General features: G+C 46.6%; 1 protein-coding gene across 2 annotated transcripts in view; it reads left to right on the forward strand.

The window, feature by feature from the left end:
- Nucleotides 1–20,269, forward strand: part of TXNRD3 (thioredoxin reductase 3) — a 166,220-nt gene that overhangs the window by 11,526 nt on the left and 134,425 nt on the right. For both annotated transcript variants that reach the window (XM_029601336.1, XM_029601337.1), the window contains 4 exons: nt 5,173–5,233; nt 8,054–8,163; nt 10,510–10,617; nt 11,153–11,225. In XM_029601336.1, the coding sequence (XP_029457196.1) occupies nt 5,173–5,233; nt 8,054–8,163; nt 10,510–10,617; nt 11,153–11,225 (352 nt within the window). The remainder of the gene's footprint in view (nt 1–5,172; nt 5,234–8,053; nt 8,164–10,509; nt 10,618–11,152; nt 11,226–20,269) is intronic.

Here is a 20,269-nt window from a genome sequence, read left to right on the forward strand (position 1 = left end):
TGGGATGCATCAGCTTTGGCAGCAATGCCCCCAAAGTGACCCTACGGTGAGGAGTGCCAATCCTCCAACAGTGCTGAGGTCTGCGACAATCTCCACCAGTCCTGATGCCAATCACCGATCCACCTCCATCTGAAGAGGATCTGGTCATCTCTCCTTCCTCCCAGTCGGAGCTGGTATCAGCAGCATTCGAGGAGGAGCTGACGTGCCGTGTCCAGCTAGCGGTGGACCAGGCACTGCAGGGCTTCAGTCCTGTGGCAACGGTAGCACTGGACCTGATGTCACTCATCCTTGTATGGCTGCTAGAGAAGCTTGGTATGCTCATCGGTATGTACCAACCCAGGTGGCGTCGATTCTTGGGACAGCGTCTGTGCCCTGCAGGGCACAAAGGCCTTGCCCTACTGATACGGTGGTTGTTGCTGATTCCGAGGAGGAAGAAGCTCAACAAAGGCTGGCAGAGACGCCAAGGCTTGCACCCCCCAGTCCAGTTTTACCAGTGCCTGAATGTCTGGACAAAAGCCGAGGACCTAGTGACCCATCCCTTGTGGCTTACAATGGGGATGAGGAACCATATGATCCCTGTGGGGGATGATGTTTCTGAGTCCTAGGAGGGCTCAAAGGGTCTCCCTTCAGACCCTCTTTTTCCAGAGGAGCAAAAGAAGTCCTCCGCCTTAGGACTTGATCTTTGCAGGTTTTGTGAGGGTAATGGTGGAAGCCTCCCTTTTCAGTTAATAGGGGAGTGTGTTAGGCACAGAATGCTTGAGATCTGCCAGTTCGTGGAGCCTCCTTAGGAAATCATAGCAGTCCCAGTACATGAGATCCTTAATGAGTTGCTGCTGAGGACATGGGAACACCCCCTTACGTTGAATCCCGTTAAGGCAGACAAGATCTACCACCTCCAGAAAGCTGTCTGATTCGATAAGAGTTAGCTGCCCCACCAATTGGTTGTGGTCGAATCCACTCTCTAGGCCCAAGTGCGCTCATATACATTCCTCAGCACTCCCAGGGATGGATGCTCTTGGAAGGAAGGTATTTCAAGGCGCCATGCTCATGGCCTGCATTGCTGCCTTCCAGCTCTACATGAGCCAGTTCTCACGGGACATCTGGAAGCATGTGCAGGAGGTGGCTGAGCAGCTGCCTCAACAGCCACCCTCATGTTGGTGGTGCATAAGGGTCTGGAGTGTGGAATACATGAGGTCCGTGCAACCTACAGTGTCTTCGAGACGGCATCAACAGTCTCTGCAGTAGGAATCGATGCCCACAGAATGGCATGGCTGTAGGCCTCGGATCTCTGACCAGAGGTATAGGAACTACTTGCTGACATTCTGTGTACTGGGGAGAATTTCTTTGGAGATAGGGTAAGGGATGTTGTGGCCCAACTTTGGGACCACCATGAGATTCTCTGCTAGCATTCTGGACCTATCCTCTTCTAGGAGGCTGGTGAGACAGGGCTAAGGAAGTCTTTCTTTCGCCAAAGGAAATTCTATCCTCTTCCCCCTCGCTCCCGTCAACACAAACAGGGCTCCTGCGGCTGTTCTAGGCAGCAGAGAGCCCCCAAGTCCCAGCTGGCTCCTCATTAAACTCCAGGGATGGGGTTTTAATTGGATTGTGGGGAGCATAGGCCAGTTACCCGTACCCGGCATGATGGACCTTCCAGTCGGGGACAGGCTGCAGTTTTTTGTTTTGTTTTTTTTAACTTTTATTGAAATTTCAAAGATTATAGACAAGCATATAACTTGCAGCAATTAACATGAGAGGTGGTTACCAGTAATACAATTATATAATTATAAAATAAATTAAGAAAAAAATTAGTCTTGTAGACACGAACCAGATCCCATACAATATTAAGGAAAATAGGGAGATCCAAGATGAGAAAAGGAGCGGTATATATTATATGATTCAAACCACTAAAGCAAATGTAGGCAGCACCTGATTCTACTAAATTCCGACTAATAAACACTAAGCAGAATTAGCTGGGGGATGGGTATCCAAGAAACTACATAAATGAACAGGATCAAAATATATTTAGATCCAAAGTAAGTAATGAAACATCGACAGAGAAATTGCAAAATAAATTTTGCACCAAGTGCCAGGACCTCTAAACACATTGAAAGAAATTTCTTATGGCATTCCTGGGTGGAACATGTAATATCTGGATATATCCAGACTCGCTGGCCAAAAAAAGACTATGTTGAAAAAAAGATCTTAAAACTAAATCCGTCTTGGGGGAAAAAGCAAAAGAAATAGTCCCATGTTTAGAAATAACCGTATCCATTGAAGATTCCAGGAATTAATTCAAATTCAAGTCCAAATCTTGAGCATGTTCAGTCAAATTCAGATCTGAAGACTTGGTCATGTATGCTTTGATGGTAGGTATAACTTCAGGCTGCAGTTCTTTGCAAACCAGTGGCCTGGTATAATCTCAGACCAATGGGTTCTATCCATCGTCCATCAAGGGTATCAATTGAATCTATTGGGTGTCCCATCATATTGCCCTCCATGCCCATCTTGGGGGCCGATTGCGCATAAGGAAGTACTACTAGTAGAGCTCTCCTCCCTCTTAACTGCCAGAGCGGTTGAGCCCATACGACCAGGGTAAAGAGGGTGGAGATTCTACTCCAGATACTGCCTGATTCCAAAGAGAACAGGAGGACTCTGTCCAGTCTTGGACCTAAGGGCTTTGAACAAGTTTCTAAAAAAAAAAGTTCAAAATGGTTTGAACCATTTTGAAAATGCTTGATCTACCTTTTGCAACCTAAAGGGCGCATACACAGATATTCCCCGGTCACATGAAGTATCTTCGATTTGTGGTGGGGAAACAGCACTTCAATACTGGGTGTTGCTGTTCAGGTTCGCATCAGCCCCACAGGTCTTCACAAAATGCCTGGCTGTGGTGGTGGTACACCTTCGGAGGCTGGGAGTGCATGTCTTCCTGTATCTGGATACTGGTTGGTCAAGAGCACGTCTCAGGCAGGAGCCACCAGGTCCATGCACTTGATAATCCTGGTGTTGTAGTCACTACAGTTCGTTCTCAACTACCCAAAGTCCCATCTTAGCCTGTCACTTTAGTTGGACTTCATAGGAGCCCTGCTAGACATGGCTCAGGCCAAGGCCTTCCTGACTCGCCAGAGGGCTGCCAAATTGACGACCATTGCAGTAGAGAAGCAACAGAGCCAGCAGGTGTCAGCCTGGCACATGTTGGAGGCTGTTGGTCCATATGGCTGCAACCATATGGACCATGTCACTGCCTTGGCATGTTTACTCATGCGCTGAGCCCAATGGACCCTAAGATTGCAGTGGCACCAGGCCACTCAGAACCTCCAGGATTGCATCAGTTGCCCCCGCTCTAAGGGACTAATTGTCCTAGTGGTGGGTACTTTTAAAATGTGGAATGGGGGATCTCTTTTCAAAGTCTTCCTACCCAAATTGTCCTAACTATGGATGCATCCACCCCAGGGTGGGGAGCTTGTGTAGATGGGCTCAGCATTCAGGGTCTCTGGTCTACTCAGGAACGCTTTTCAAATCAACTTTCTGCAGCTTCAGGAGTACAAACCAGATTCTTTCTGTAATGAAGGAAGTACCTCTATGGCCTGATGGAAAAGGAGATTTTGCACTTCTGTCTGAAATTGGTGGAGATGATGAGAAGCTGGTGTGCTTTGTCACCAGATTTGGTAGTTGTGGAATGTGAGATAAGTTGAGATGGTATCCCTGCTGCATGATGGAAAGGATCCATCGGTCCTTGGTAATGGATTGTCATATGGGTAAGAAGGTATTTATTGATGCCAGAAAACAAGCTGGAGGGCCATGATGGTGACATGAAGATGAGCATGTTAGCTGCGAGGCCTTACTGTTTTTACTTTGAGTTGGTTTGCGTCAAAGATGCCCTTAGAATGAAAAGGCAAAGTGCAGGTTTTTCCTCACGAGACCCAGTATCTTTCAGGCCAACAGCAAAATTACCTGCCATACATTCAGTTTTTTCATAATAAAGTGGTGCTGCACACCAACCCCAAATTTTTACCCAAAGTGGTCTATAGTTTTCACCTGATCATTCTCTCGACATTCTGCCCCAGACCCTCACGCTCAAGGAGAAAAGCGGTTGCATACCCTGAATTGCAAAAGAGCAGTAACCTACTACAAAAAGAAGACAATCTCACACATCACAACTCATCTCATATGACCCTAATCATCTGGGCTCAGCATGACTAAGCATTCAGCACTATTAAGATGGAGCACAGTTGCAACTCCATGGTCAAAGGCTCATCAGATATGAGCAATGGCAGCTTCAGCAGCCAATCTGCACAGTCTGTCCCTTGAAAGCAGCTACATGGTCATTCATATATTCCTTCCAATCTCATTGCTGTCTAGACAGACAAATGGTGCTGGTGCCATAAGTCTGGCAGTACTAACTCCATGTTCTTCCTCACTAATCTGCTTTCCACTGGAAGGGGGACACTGCTTCTGCCAAAAAAAAAAAAAGGTATGCACTTCTCGTACCTCACACACATCTTTTTTGACAACCCTCAGCTTGGGATTCCTCAGAGATCATGGCTAATTCAGACTGCTTATAGACAGAAAAGAGCAGGTTTGCTTACCGTAAATGGTGTTTTCCATAGATAGCAGGATAAATTAGCCATAAGCGATCCATCCACCTTTCACTTTGTTTAGCTTGAATATAATACGATGAGTCTGCAGAGTACTGACCATGCAGGAACTCCTGTACATGCTCATTAGAGCTAAAAGCTCTGCTAACTATGAGAGAGAAGTCTGTTTGTTGCCACCAGATAGTATCAATCCAGAGATCATAGCTAATTCATCTTGCTATCTATGAAAAAACTGTTTATGGTATGCAAACTTGCTCTCCTTTGGCACTAGACAAGAGATTTTTTTGGAATGTTTTCTGTATGGTGAATGATTATTGATTTGCAAGTGTATATTTTTCTACAGGGGCATATCGCTACTATTCAGCCTTTTGACACACACGTGCCCACATCAAAATTGTGTGGGTTTTCAAATTTTTGAAATATACTAAAAAATGTGACTGCTATTAGTTGATTAATACATGTTTTGTATTGTATTTTATTTTCTGAAAATTAGCTTTCAGATTACTTCTAGTGTTTTGGGAAAACTTTCATTTTTGCATTTTTCTTATATCCATTCTAATTTTATTTTTTACAGGTGAAAGATCTTTTTGATAGCCTAAATATAGAATATTGTGCTTTTGAACTTGATGACTCTGGTAAGAAACATTTCTTTCTATGCAAACTGCATGTAGAGTACCACACAGTATAAAAATACTGCATGTGACACTTAACAGAATTAATTCACACAATTTCAGGCTTCTTGTTCAGTCATTGCTTTCAATTCAGTAAAACCTGAGTGCTTACTGTCATTTGGTGTAGAATTAATAGAAGGCTTAAAGTGAAAGATTAAGTTATTGCTTATGAAGAGTATTACAGGGTTATGCTACACAGACCACTAAAATGTTACCAGTTTCTGTGGAAATTTACAGGCAGCTGCATGTGTCCTGAATAAGGATGCATGCAGGGCTGGAAAAATCCTAGGGGCCAGGTCACATGGATGCCTACAATTCAGGAAAGCATAAAATATAAAGGAAACAATTTTAAAATATATTCAAGACCCAATTAAAAGGCCAATTAACACTACAAACAAAATAGCCATAACAGCAAGTGAAAAAATGAGAGAAAATAAACTTTTGTTGGCGCCTAAACATTTTACACTAGCACCTAAACTTTTCTAAATACATTTTCCACTCCTAGAAGATCTGACCAAGCACTAGAAACCAAGACATCAGTTGGATTAATAAATCATGCTTGATAATTTTGAGTGCATGTCTTCTCAGAGGACAAGCAGGATTGTAGAACTCGTACATGGGTGATGTCATCAGATGGAGCCCCGTTGCAGAAAACCTATGTCAAAAATTTCTAGAACTTTGACTAGGCACATTGAGCACAGAATACCCTATACCATGTGTCCAGCGGGGTCCCTTTCCAGTCTTTTTTCCATGGAGCTGTAAGCCTTGCTGTGTGATTGAGTTCACTTTGGCTGTATTTAGCCTTATAGAAAACTTTTTTTTTTTTTCCACGGTGTTTTCTCCAAATCCATCGCCGGGATTCTGTGCCTTCCCGTAGTATCACTAGTCAGGGTTTTTGGCATTTGGGGTAAGCTTTCTTTTTGTGGTCTGTTCTCCCTGTGGCAGCGATGTCCGCCGATCATAGACTCCCGCCGCCATCACTTTCGACTTTGCAGCCCTTTTGTTTCATTCCATCCTGGTGATGTCCAGTTTTCGTCAGGGGGACCAGAGTTTTCAAAATTTGGGATTTAAGTAAGCGGACGGATGTCAACTGATTACTTAAAAGTAGATGTGCAGCTCAAACCACGGCAGTGACTGAAACACCAAGGCGTTGAGGGAATCGAAAGCACTTCGAAATTTGAAGTCCACGGGGACTTTCTCATGTGTTAAAACTGCACGATCGGAAGAGGTACCTTTAGACAGACCAAGAGGTCTTACGAATCTGTAGACCTCTTGGTCTGTCTAAAGGTACCCCTCTGATATATTTCCCAGTGTGGTCATATCCCGCCGGTTGAACATGAGAAAATCTTCAAATCCATAAGTTGCAATATTGGAGACCTTCGGGTCTGGTTTACAGTTTGCTTTAAGTAAACCTTGTCCCGCGATGGTCCCAGCGATGGCACTCTTTCGATCGTGCAGTTTTATTAACACATGAGACAGTCCCCATGGACTTCAAATTTCGAAGTGCTTTCGATTTCCTCAACGCCTTGGTGTTTCAGTCACTGCCGTGGTTTGAGCTGCACATCTACTTTTAAGTAATCAGTTGACATCCGTCCGCTTACTTAAATCCCAAATTTTGAAAACTCTGGTCCCCCTGACGCAAAACACGGCCGTGTCGGGGTCTTCTAATTAATAAATATTCTACTGTGGTATTGAACACTTGTGCACAAACAGAATAAAAAAATCAATCTTTTGTTAAATTGTTATTGCCCAGTATAATTATTTGCCGCACATTATTTTTTTGCTAATTACCTATATGTGTGCATGTTCAGTTTTCACCAATGCCCCCAGTACCCGAGGACCATGTCTGTCTATCACTGATCTTCATGGTGTCTGAATGAATCCTTTGCCTGGGGGCATCGCATGATGTCCAGGGTTGCCACTTATGTGCCCAAATGACCCCGAAGGGGAGTAGGCTTCGACATATTCATTGTGTATATCCTGAAAACCTGACCTATTTGTGGCACTTGAGGATAAGACATGTCATCCAGGCAATTCAACTATTAATCCTAGTTTCTGCCTGCAGTTTTTCTATTACAACCCAGGAAAGACTCAGCAGCTGGGCTACTGAGAGAAAAAGGTGCAGCTGCAGCTTGGCAGACTCTCAGCAGCCAGGTCACAGACTGGGAGGAGCAGCTGTGGACTGTGGGTAGAAAAAGAAGTGGGGTTCTGGGGAGGGTGAGGGAGGGACAAGAAGAGGAAGTGATTAGTGGATGGGAGCATAGAGCAGCCAAAATTCCAGAACAGAAAATCAACAAATTAAAAGCAAAGTCCCTTCTCCTCCCTTCAGCCCCCCCACCCCCCCACCCCCAAAAAACAGACAAAAAGGCAGAAACAGAAAAAATAGAGCAAACCAAAAGAGAAAATGCAAGTAAAGAAAACCAAAAGTAAATTTATAAGTGGGTGGGGGGGGGGGGTGCGGGGGTGGGGAGACACAGTTCCTCAGGAGTCTAAATATTTCAGAGGGTGCTTTTTTTTTTTTAAGTATTTTTCCACTCCTCGTGATTGTACTAAAACCTACCATGTATTTTCTGATTTTCAACAAGTTCTGTGTGATATGGATTGCAAAGGACTGTATCTTTGAATACCGTTCATATTTGACCCAGAAGGTAAATACAAAATAAAGAAGGCAATTCATATGGAATAATTGAAACATACTCTGACTGTACAGATTCTCTTGCCTGAAACCTGCATTTTGCAGGCCACATGGTTGTTAATGGATGCTGTTTTGAATGTTTTCTTTAGAGGCTGGATCCATCTTTCAGGACGTGCTGTTCGAGATGACTGGACAGAAGACTGTCCCCAATGTCTTTGTGAACAAAACCCATGTGGGTGGAAGTGATAAGACTTCAGAGGTGAACATTCCTTTGCTTGTTATATGCACTGTTTAAAATATTGTCAGCAGTGAGCACTACCAATTGCCAGTTATGAGCCTGATAACTTTAAACTTGGTCTCCATTTACTTCAGGTATGTAGTTGCTCATATTAAGCCCCGTCATCCTTTCTAACCAGCTTGGTTTGCTTTAATGGTTTTTAAGAGTTTAAAAGAGGTTCACATTTCTAATGCAACAGCGAACCCAGTCCTATATTTTCCATCTGGAAATCCTTCTCCTTTTCTTCTGTGGTAGTAGCAGTCGGCATCTGCTCCTCATATCTATTTTTGAATTAGATAGCTTTTTATTACAAAATATTTCTAGAATTTTTTGAAAGCTTTTTATACGGAGGACAAAAGTGCAGAAACCTATTGGCATTTGGCCATAATTGTTGATTTCTATCATAAAGTCATGTCACAGCCCTCCCCTCTCACTTATTCTGAGTATTTTTTCATTTTGTGATTCATTTTTCATTACAAGGTAGCCCTCTTGTCATTAGGTTTTGGAGAAATTTGCCATCCTTTTGTATCTAATTTGTCAGAGCACACTGATCTAAGCGGTAGTAGAATAGTTATACTATTCTATTTTGTAAAGGTGATTTTTAATACATTTCAAAACAGAAAAAGTATTAGATTTAGATATTAACAGAATTCAAAAGAGCCTGAGAAAAGCACAGAGGGATCTGTAGTTAAGTGAAGGGCAAGCCAGAGATGGGCCTTAATGGTCCTGATCTGCCTTCATGTCTCTTGTTTCTAAATTTGTACCTCTGCAGAAGAGATTTTTGTAGAATGCCTATAAGATCGTATTGAATCACAATAGAGGGTAAAGTATCATTGTGTACAAATGGTGCTGTACTTTGCATTGCAGATGGAAGCAGAGAGTACTGTATATGGGGGCAGTTTTGTAATAGTCCACATAAATTTGAAGGCAATTGTCCGCAAACTTCATAACAGTTTTCAAAGGGAAAGCAATGCGTACTTCCCCTTGGAAATGTATCCTGTCAAAATTACCCACACACAATTATTCCTGCTAATTTGTGCATAAGTGGAGGGGGTCCCCCCCCCCCTCAGTAAAATTTATGTGCATACTTTTAGAAATACAAAAATTATGTAAGTGCAAATTTTTCTCCAGCCCCGCTCCAAGGAACTTCTCTGCCCACTGTAGGTAAATGTACATGTACGCAGATATTCAGGCACAAATCAGGTGAGCAAGCTCAGAACAGGCCATTTCTGTGGGTAAAGCAATGTTTTTCTCAGAGGACAAGCAAGATGGTAGTCTTCGCATATGGGTGACATCAGATGGAGCCCCGATGCAGAAAACATAGACTTCGGCGAGACTGTCAGTATCGGCGGGACCATTGATTCCGTTGAGGTCATTGGTGGATAGAGGTGCTAGAGACTGTTATTGATCTCCTCTGGCCCAAGGACACCGGGTTCGTCTTCGACCTCGGCAATGGGGTAAGACCGGACCCAGCATCGAGGGAAGCCTGAGAAGCATCAGCACTGGTCCCTGTTGATGCACGATGCCGGCCACAGGGATGCACCAGCTTTTGCTGTGATGCCCCTGAAGCAGCCCCATGGCAAGGAGCGCCCATCTTCTATCAATGCCTAGGGTCCATGATGGTCTCCACCAGTCCTGGTGCCAGTACTCCTCGCAGGTCTGATGATCTGACAACTCCTCCTTCCTCCCAGTCAATGTTGGCATCGGCAATGTTCAAGGAGGAGCTGGAGCCCTGAGTCCAGTTGGAGCAGGTGCTGCAGAGATTTGGTCCTGTGGCATGGGAGTTGGTGCCACCCATTCTCATACCACTTCTAGATAAGTTTAATGTGCTTATTGATGCGTTACCAACCCAGCTGGTGTCAGCTCCCAGGCAGCATCTGTCTGGCGGGGCACTCCGGCCACATCCTACCCCATACGGTAGTCGTTTCCGGTTCCTCTGAGGAGAAAGCTCAGCCATGGCCTGCAACCCCCGTCCAGTTCTGCCGGTACCTGCACCTCATGATGTAGGCTGAGCACCTACTGCCCCATCTCCTGTAGCATACAGTGAGGATGAGGGTCCCTCTGACCCTTGGGGGAATGATCCAACAGATTCCTCCTCTGAGGATTCTGATGCTCTCCCCTCAGATCCTTCTCCAGATGAGCAAAGGAAGTCTCTGCCTGAGGATTTAACCTCAGGGTGATGGCTTACAATCTGTTTATGAAGGGCCCTCTTCCCCCATCGCCATGCACTAGATCATGATTTTCAAAATCCGAAATACTTTTGACATCTTTCATGACCTATTTAATAGTTTTAATGTGTATAGCAATGTCTCTTGGAATTCCTTCTAGGCTCACCAGACTGGTTTGCTGAAGAAGCTCCTGGGTGAAGGCATAGTGACATATGATTATGATCTCATTATTCTCGGTGGTGGCTCTGGGGGGCTTGCATGTTCAAAGGTATGAAGATTAATTTACTTTTGGTATTTCTTCTACAGCATGTTCTGTCTGTAAATTATTGAAAAAATGTTGGCAAATACAATGAACTCTCACCACTGTCATGTCTGTGTGTGGTTTTTTTTGTTTTGTTTTTGGGGGTTTTTTTTAAACTAAATTATCAGATTGTCATGATGGAAAAGGTTTTCATACGGCTGATAAAAAAATTTCTTTTAATATATTGGTTTCCATATGTTCTGTGATCTCATTACATTTACATTTTTGGAAGACTGAGGTCTTGAAGGTGGCATCCAGTATACCTAAAACATTTAATATTTAAATTTTACTGTTTAAAGCTTTGTTTGCAGAAGCTTAAGATACTGTGAACTGTACTACAACTGTTTATTATATAAAAATGTGTTAAAGGTAAATTAAAAATGTCAGACCTATCCTTGGTTAGAGGTACTGTTTTATCAATGATACTTTAAATGGAGGTGTTACTGACAGAAGGTTTTATTGGAAAACAATGAAATAGATTTGAGTGTTCTTTATTTTGTAGGAGGCAGCTGCACTTGGAAAGAAGGTCATGGTGTTAGATTATGTTGTACCAACACCCCTTGGTACTTCATGGGGTAAGGTTCATAATTACCGTTAAAGTGCCAGTATTTTGGGCTCGCATGGCTTTTAGTGCTTTTAAGCTCTTTTTTTTAATTGTGAATGTGTTCTGATGAGCAGCAAAAGCAGTTCCCATATGTCATGTATTCCTTTCTTGGGAAATGAACCCTATGGGATCTAGAATGCATTCTGTACATCTTACATAATACACTCAGAGGTAGATCTTAAAAACATACGCTGCTTGGCCGAGCCGCGCAGCCTCAGAGGGAACTTTCCTTCTGCATCCCCCCCACCCCCCAGCCTTACCTAAATCCCCCCCCCCCCACCACCACCACCACCTTTGTTGGGCAAGTTACGCCTGCATGAAGCATGTGTTGCCAAACACCAGCAGGTGTGTTGTGTCTCCCGGTGTCCCACTGCCTGTTGCACTTCCCTTCTCCCTTTTTCCAGCCCCCGTGGGCCAATTGGAAGCCTCCTTTCTTCCTATCCCCATTGCCCAATGGGAAGCCTCCTTCATTCTGCCTGCCCCCGCGCAGGCCAGTCGGAAACCTCCTGCCTTCTACCTACCCGTGGGAGTAGGAAGAAAGGCGGAAGCTTTTGATTAGCGGGTGAGGCAGGCATCAGAATGCCCGGGGGTGGAGTGGGAGGAATAGAAGTGTTGAACTCCGAAGCGAGGCCACCACGGGAGCCCATTCCCATGGTGGCGCAAAAAGAAGGCCCGCCGGAGTAAAGCCGCGGCGGAACTGGAGCCCATCCCTGCAATGAAGAAAAAATGTTTTTTGTGAGAGCGATACAGTGTGTGTGTGTGAGCTGGTGTGTGTGTGAGTGGGAATGAGTGCCTGGGTGAGAGCTGGAGTGTGTGGGTGGGAATGAGTGCTTGGATGTCTGTGTGTGAAGGGGTGCCTGTGTGAGAGCTGGTGTGTCTGTGTGTGAAGGGGTGCCTGGCTGAGAGCTGGTGTGTTTGGGTGAGAGCTGGTGGGTGTGAATGGAAGCCTGCGTGAGAGCTTGTGGGTGTGAATGGATGCCTGGGTGAAAGCTGGTGTGCATGGGTGCTTGGGTGAGAGCTTGTGTCTGTGGGTTTGAATGGAAGCCTGGGTGAGAGCTGGTGTGTGTAGGTGTGAATGGAAGCCTGGGTGAGAGCTGGTATGAATGGGTGCAAGAGCATTTGTGTGTGATTGAGAGAGAGACTGGTCAGTAAGATGACTGGTGTGAGAGAGACAGAGACTGATTATGGGGTCTAATTGGAGGTGTGTGTGTGTGAGTGACTGGTTGTGGGCGCTAAGGAAGAGGACTGTGAGGACAGAGCTTCAGCAGCCCTTGCTGCTTCTGGTGAGTGCTATTGGCCTGGAAGGGAAAGGAGGAGTAGGAGAGTTGCTGGAGAGGGTAAGTAAAGGTGGCTTTTTAAACTTATTTTTCTTGATTGACTGCCATTTTAATTATTGGGTATTATGCGAAGTCTGCTGTTTTGAAATATTTTATTGATATTTGGACATGTCTTAATTTTTATGAGTTTTTAATTGTTGGATATTATTCTGTTCAGCAGCTGTTTTGTAACATTTTTAGTATAGCTTTACAATTATTTCTGTGTGGGGCTCTATAGCAGCTTGGCTTATTCTGTTTTCCCAATAGGAAATGTATTAGTGTTTAGGGCCTGGTTTAATAGTTGTATTTCTTAGGATTGTTACTTTATTTCAAGGGGGTTTTTTTACCGACATTTGTAGGTACATCTGTTTTAGTGTGTTCCATAATACAGGAGTAACTTTGTGCGGGTTAGTTTGTGTGCATTATTGCAAATCCTGAGTTTGTTAGGTGCTATATTTCTCTTTCCATTTCTCCAGGTTCGCACTGCATGCAGAGTGGTTTTTTTTTGTTTTCCATTCCAGTTTCTGTCTCCATATTTATAATTTGTGGTTTTTCTGTACTTAGTGAAAGGTGTGTGATCGAGGTGAGGTATTTAACTAGCATGTAGGCATTTGTATCAATCTTATTTGTTGTGTTTTCTCAATAGGATATGCATTAGTGGTAAATTTACTGTCTTTTCATAAGGAGGGCTATTGTGCCTGGTAGTAAAGGGAGTTTGTTTTGCTTTTACTGAGATGTCATCAGAACCAGAATATCTTTTTTGTATGGCGAGTTGTACAGGGTAATGCTCTAGATCTGCTCTGCACTCATTGCTGTGGGTTCAGAGGATTTCCTGTGGATGCAGAGTGTATGTTTACATTTAGCCCTGTGATGGACACGTGTTCAGTGTGTCAAGCATGTGAGAACAATCTGTCAGGTGTGTCCCGGCCAAAAAAAGGTTGAGAACCACTGATCTAGAATATTGTGACAGATAAGGATTATGGATCCCATTTAGTCTGCCTAATTGCATTTCTAGTACAGTGCCAAAGATCAACTGATCTCTGGCTTTCCTCTGTATTTATCTCGGGCTTTTTGGCTTTTGTACAACTTTTTGTCTCCACTCCTTCCCCTGGAAGGCCATTCCATGCATGGCACATTTTCTGATGTTTCTCTTGAGTCTCCTCTGAAATTCTTACCATGGTCTCTTCATCTGGAGTATTCTTTCTCCTAGGACAAGCAAGATGGTAGTCCTCACATGAGGGTGACAACATCCGATGGACCCTGGCATGGAAAATGTTTTGTCAAAGTTTTCAGAAGCTTTCATCAGCACACTGAGCATGCCTAGCATGCCGCTATCCGCACGTCCAAGCGAGGTCCCCCTTCAGTCTATTTTCTGCGCTGCAGTTACCTCGCAGTTCGTGGAGTTCCTTTTTCTGTGTTTTTTTCCAGAATTTTGGGTTTTCCCGAGGGGGGGGTTCCATAAGCATGGCCATCGGTCGCCGTCGAACACTACTCCAGTTCCGGAGTGGCACCAGCGGCCACTGGGCTGCTACCAAAGCGACACCGGCCATTGGAGGCCCCATCCTCTGATACCCCCAGTAGTCCGAGGCGTTCCCCACAGACACTGGTGCTGGGCACTGTACTACCTCGGAGACCTGAGGAAGAGCCGGTGACGCCTCATCCTGATCCCTCGGTCCTAGCCACTCCGGACTTTCAGGAGGAATTAGATCACAGGGTGTAGTACGCAGTGCTTAAAGCTCTCCAGAGCGTCGAGCTACCGGTGTCCGAGCCTCTGCCATCAATGCTAGCACCCCGATGGAGCGTCTGGATGTCTTCCTGGGCACCCAACCAATGCAGCCTGTGCCCATGGGACCTTCTGTTACCCAGAGGCCACTGATGCTCTCTACTGGAGCGATCCTGATTCTCGGGTCTTCCAAGGAGGGAGGATACAGCCAGTACCATGTTTCCCAGACCACAGTTCCTCGAGCCATTGCCGGGTCCTTCCGGCCTTCTGCAGCCTCCAGTCCCCTTGATGCCAGGAGAACCATCCATTCCTGCGGTGCCCTCAAGGCCCCTGAAGCCATCTGAACCCAGATCTGATGCCCCTCACTGACCTCGCCCACGGCACGCTGGTCCTAGTGAGGAGGAAGAGCCTTACAACTCTTGGGGTGCTGACTCCATGGAGTCGACCTCCATTTATTCGGAACCCTCTCCTCCAGAAGAAAGGCACTGGTTGCCGTGGCCCCCCCCCCCCCCCCCCCCCCCGAGGACCTGTCCTTTGCAGGATTTGTCAGGACCATGGCTGAGGCCATCCCCTTTCAACTGCTCACCGAAGAGGACCAGTGACATAACATGCTGGAGGTTCTCCAGTTCGTCGACGCTCCTAAGTAGATCGTGACAATTCCTATCCACAACATTTTCAAGGACCTCCTCCTCATGTGGGAGCACCCCATTTCTTTCTCCTCTGTCAATACAAAAGCTGATGCCACCTACTTCAAAAGGACGGCGGGACCATGATTCTGGTGGTGCCCTTCTAGCCATATCAAGTCTGGTTCCCGTTTCTGCAGGACTTGGTGCAGGCCCCTTTCCTGCTGGGGACAGTGCCCGATCTTGTCTCTCAGAATCAGGGCGCCCTGCGCCATCTGAACCTCCAGGCGTTGCCTTGACTGCTTGGATGTTGAGAGCGTAGTTCTTCAGCCTCTGGCACTCTCGGACTGCATCTCCCAGGTACTGGTGGCATCCTGAAAACCCTCCACCAGAAAGTCCTACAGCTTGAAGTGGAAAAGATATTCTCACAGGACAAGCAGGATGGTAGTCCTCACATATGGATGACATCACAGGATAGAGCCCAATCATGGAACACTTTTGTCAAAGTTTCTAGAACTTTGACTGGCCCCTACTGGGCATGCCCAGCATGGCACCAACCCTGCAACCAGCAGGTGGTCCCCCTTCAGTCTTCTTTTTTCCATGCAGCCATAGCCACGCGGTTAAGGAGCTCCACAGAGATTCCTGACAGGAATTTTCCTCACGGAATTACTACAACCTTTCTTACCCCACAGAAGTCCCTCCTTCAAATTTTTCAAGCCGCGTTACTCCGGTAAGTTTTCTGCCCGTTTTCGGTCGATTCCCATCGAGTTTGGCCCTCGCAGCCTACTGGCCTCGACCGTACCACGGCTCAAATTTTTCATGGCCATGGCGTTGGGTTTCCATCGGTGCCCGGACTGCAATCGCACCATGTCCATAACAGACCCTCATAAGGTCTGTGTAATGTGTCTTGGATGTGAGCCCGATGTCCTGACCTGCACCAAATGTGCCCTAATGACACCAAAAGGTCGCAAAGCCAGAATGGAGAAGATGGAACTTCTCTTCCGTGCTCAAACCCCGACGCCGTCTATTGAACCGGCACCATCAACTTCGCGCCAGTACTGACCACCGACCGGTGACCGTCCGGCATAGACGACTTCTTGGCCTTCAACCTCCTCTACTCCCCCTCAGGACCAAGGGGATCGTAGAGAGAAACATCGCCACAGACATCGGAAGTCTCGGACCATCAAGGGAGCAAAATCATTGACCTCGCCATCGTCCGAGCCGCCGTCAAAGAAACCCCGTCCAGAAAAGGCACCGACCTTTTCGGCGACCAGGTCACCGAGGCAACCCTCACCCAAAAGGGGAATGGGAGCCGCGACTCCGCCTTTAACGGTGGTCCCTCTGGTTATGCCTCTGCCTCCTTCTTCCGTTCCTGAGCCGGGGCTGCTTGCTCCAGGTCTCCGAGAAGAACTGGACCGGCTGGTTCAGGAGGCCATCGACAAGGCGATGTATCGACTCCAAGTTCCTCTGGCACAGACACCTGTACCGATCGTGGAACAGTCCACTGACCCGATTCTGGCAGCATTGGCACCGCTGCTCTCGAGGATGGAAGCGCTCATTGCCGCTTTTCCACCGATGTATCCCGGGTCACCAATGGCTCTGGTGCCCTCTCCTCTTACCTTGTCATCAGGAGGAGAAACACCGTTCCACATCCCTCCATCAGGAGTCCTACCGATGCCTCAGCCATCGATGCCGATGCATCCGTTAGCACCACCGATCCATTCATCGACGCCCTCGATGCCTTCATTGGTGCCTCCAATTATTCCTTCGGAGCCTAGACCAGGACTTTCAGGGATTCCACAGTCTCGTCCCCCTCGGGCTCCTAGAGTGGCAGGTGCTGATCCCTATGATACCTGGACTGATGATTCTTCACCAGACACAGATAACCTGCCTTCACCGCCTTTTCCTACTGAAAGCAGAAAGCGTTCTCCTCCTGAGGACCTTTCCTTCCTAAATTTTGTGAAGGAGATGTCTGACTTGGTTCCCTTCCAATTACAGACCGAACAAGATGACAGGCATCAAATGATGGAGCTGTTGCAATTCCTGGATGCTCCCAAGGAAATAACCTCCATCCCTGTTCACCAAGTTCTTCTGGATCTCCTCAAAAAGTACTGGGAACACCCTGGCCCTGTTGCTCCAGTCAACAGGAAGGCCGACACCACTTAATTGGTACAGTCAGCCCCAGGTTTTCAAAAACCTCAATTGGATCACCAATCTGTGGTTGTAGAATCTGCCCAAAAGAAGGCAAAGAGATCAAAACCCCACACTTTCTTTCCTCCAGGCAAGGAGCAAAAATTTCTAGATGCCATTGGTTGCTGGGTCTTCCAGGGCTCAATGCTCATCTCCCGAATCGCCTCTTATCAGTTCTATATGACCCACTACAACAGGTTACAAGACTTGACAGACTCCCTACCTCAGCAATTTCAAGATCAGCTCCAAACTCTAGTAAACAAGGATTTTGAGGAGGGCAAGCATGAGATAAGATCATCTTATGATATCTTTGACACTGCTAGCCAGGGTATCTGCAGCTGCTATCTCGGCAAGAAGATGGGCCTGGTTCAAGTCTTCGGACCTTCGACCTGAAGTGCAAGACAGATGATCCGACCTGCCCTGTGTAGGAGACATTCTGTTCGAACAGATTCAACGAACGGTGGCGGAACTCAAGGACCATCATGAGACCCTGAGACAGCTCTCTCTGATGCCTTCTGAGTACTCCTCAAAACAGCCTTTCCGAAAAGACACTAAGAAGTCCTTCTTCCGTCCGAAGAAATCCTACCCGCCACTGGCTAGAACTCACTCTACAAGACCATTTCAAAAAACCCAGTCTCATCACATACGAAAACAAAAGTCGCAAGCAGCTCCTCAGCCGGGCCCTGCTTCCAGTTTTTGATGCCTGCATAGAGAGCAGCAGCCAGCTTCCACTGCCTCACATACCAGTGGGAGGTCGATTGTGCCATTTCAACAACAGGTAGCACTCAATCACCTCAGACCAGTGGGTCCTAGCGATAATCGCTCAAGGTTATCATCTCAACTTTCTCTCCATTCCACTGGACTCCCCATGGAGAACATCCGATCACTCCATCCTTCTGGAACAGGAAGTTTCCCTCCTTCTCCAGTCCAGGGCAATAGAACCAGTGCCCTACTCTCAGCACGGCCTAGGGTTCTATTCCCGGTACTTCCTAATCCCCAAAAAATCGGGAGGCGTTCGTCCAGTTCTGGATCTATGTGCCCTCAACAAGTACCTCCATTGAGAAAAGTTCAAAATGGTAACCTTGGGTTCTCTTCTTCCTCTTCTACAAAGAGGAGACTGGCTCTGCTCTCTAGACTTCCAGGACGCATACACTCATATTGCGATAACTCCATCTCATCGCAAATACTTGAGATTTCTGGTAGGCCCCAAGCACTATCAGTACCGAGTGCTTCCATTTGGCCTCGCGTCTGCACCACAAGTCTTCACAAAATGTCTCGTAGTAGTTGCAGCCTTCCTCAGGACTCAAGATGTTCATGTCTACCCCTATCTAGACGATTGGTTGATCAGGGCTCCCACTCAGCAGACTGCTCTGTCGTCCCTACATCTTACCTTACACACTCTGATTTCGTTAGGATTTCTCGTCAACTACGACAAATCCTACTTGGTCCCATCTCAAACCTTATCATTCATAGGGGCAGACTTGGACACCTTGCAGGCAAAAGCTTTTCTACCTCGACAACGAGCTCTCACTCTCGTCTCTCTCGCACACCAGCTGCAGTCTCAGCGCTACACGACTGCATGCCGTTTTCTCATCCTACTGGGACACATGGCATCCTCAGTTCGGGTCACCCCAATGGCCCGTCTAGCCATGAGTCATGCAGTGGACTCTAAGGTCACAATGGACTCAATGCATTCAGCCCCTGTCGACCATTGTCCACATCACCGACTCACTCTGTCAGTCTCTCGCCTGGTGGAAAAATCAGATCAATCTCCTCCCAGGCTTGCCCTTCCAGGCTCCAGACCCTCAAATAACTCTCACCACCGATGCTTCCAACCTCGGCTGGGGAGCCCATGTGGCCAATCTGTAGACACGAGGAACTTGGTCTTCTGAGGAAGCCAATCACTAAATCAATTTCCTGGAGCTTCGAGCAATCAGATATGCTGTCAGAGTATTTCAGGATTGCCTCTCCAACCAAGTCATCCTGATTCAGACAATCAACCAGGTGGCCATGTGGTACATCAACAAACAGAGAGGCACGGGTTCCTACCTCCTGTGTCAGGAAGATGCGCAGATATGGGAGGAGGCCCTCTCCCACTCAATGTACCTCAGGGCCACCTACTTGCCGGGAGTGGACAATGTGGTGGCAGACAAGCTAAGTCGCACCTTTCAACCGCATGAGTGGTCTCTCAACCCATCAGTAGCAGACTCGATCTTCCAACAATGGGGTTACCCTCAAATAGACCTCTTTGTGTCACCTCCAAAACCGCAAAGTAGAGAACTTCTGCTCTCTCACTTGCAGCCAACACTATTAGCCAAGAGATGCGTTCTCCCTCTCATCAGATCTCATGGGCAAACGGTCTCCTATATGCATTCCCTCCACTTCCTCTTCTCTCGAAGACTCTCGTGAAGTTACGTCAGGACAAGGGAACCATGATCCTGATAGCGCCTCACTGGCCACACCAAGTGTGGTTTCCAATACTTCAGGATCTCTCCATTCGCAGGCACATTCCCTTGGGAAAGGACCCACTTCTGATTATGTAACACGACAGGTGCCTGCGCCACCCCAATCTTCAAGCCTTGTCCCTGACGGCATGGATGTTGAAAGGTTAATCCTTCAGCCACATAACCTTTCTGAATCCGTTTCCCGTGTCTTGATTGCTTCACGGAAGCCTTCCACAAGAAAATCCTACCTTTACAAATGGAACAGGTTTCAGTCATGGTGCTCTTCTCAATCCCTTGACCCCTTTACCTGTCCAATCACGAAGTTTCTGGACTACCTCTGGCACTTGTCTGAGTCCGGTCTAAAAACTTCCTCCATCAGAATGCATGTTAGTGTGGTGGCCGCCTTCCATAAAGGTGTCTGGGATGTTCCCATATCAGTACAATCCCTTGTAACACGTTTTCTGAAGGGCTTGCTTCATCTCAAGCCTCCACTGTGTCCTCCTGCCCCTTCTTGGGACCTCAACCTGGTTTTGGGTTGCTCATGAAACCACCATTCGAGCCTCTCCAATCCTGTGACCTACCCACCATATACGAAGTTCTTCCATAATCGTGTGGTGTTGCTTACACATCAGACGTTCCTGCCCAAAGTGGTATCAGATTTCCACCTTAATCAGTCCATCATGGTGCCCACCTTCTTCCCCAGGCCTCATTCTTACTCG

Source organism: Rhinatrema bivittatum, chromosome 4, assembly GCF_901001135.1.
Source record: "Rhinatrema bivittatum chromosome 4, aRhiBiv1.1, whole genome shotgun sequence".
Classification (NCBI taxonomy): domain Eukaryota; kingdom Metazoa; phylum Chordata; class Amphibia; order Gymnophiona; family Rhinatrematidae; genus Rhinatrema; species Rhinatrema bivittatum.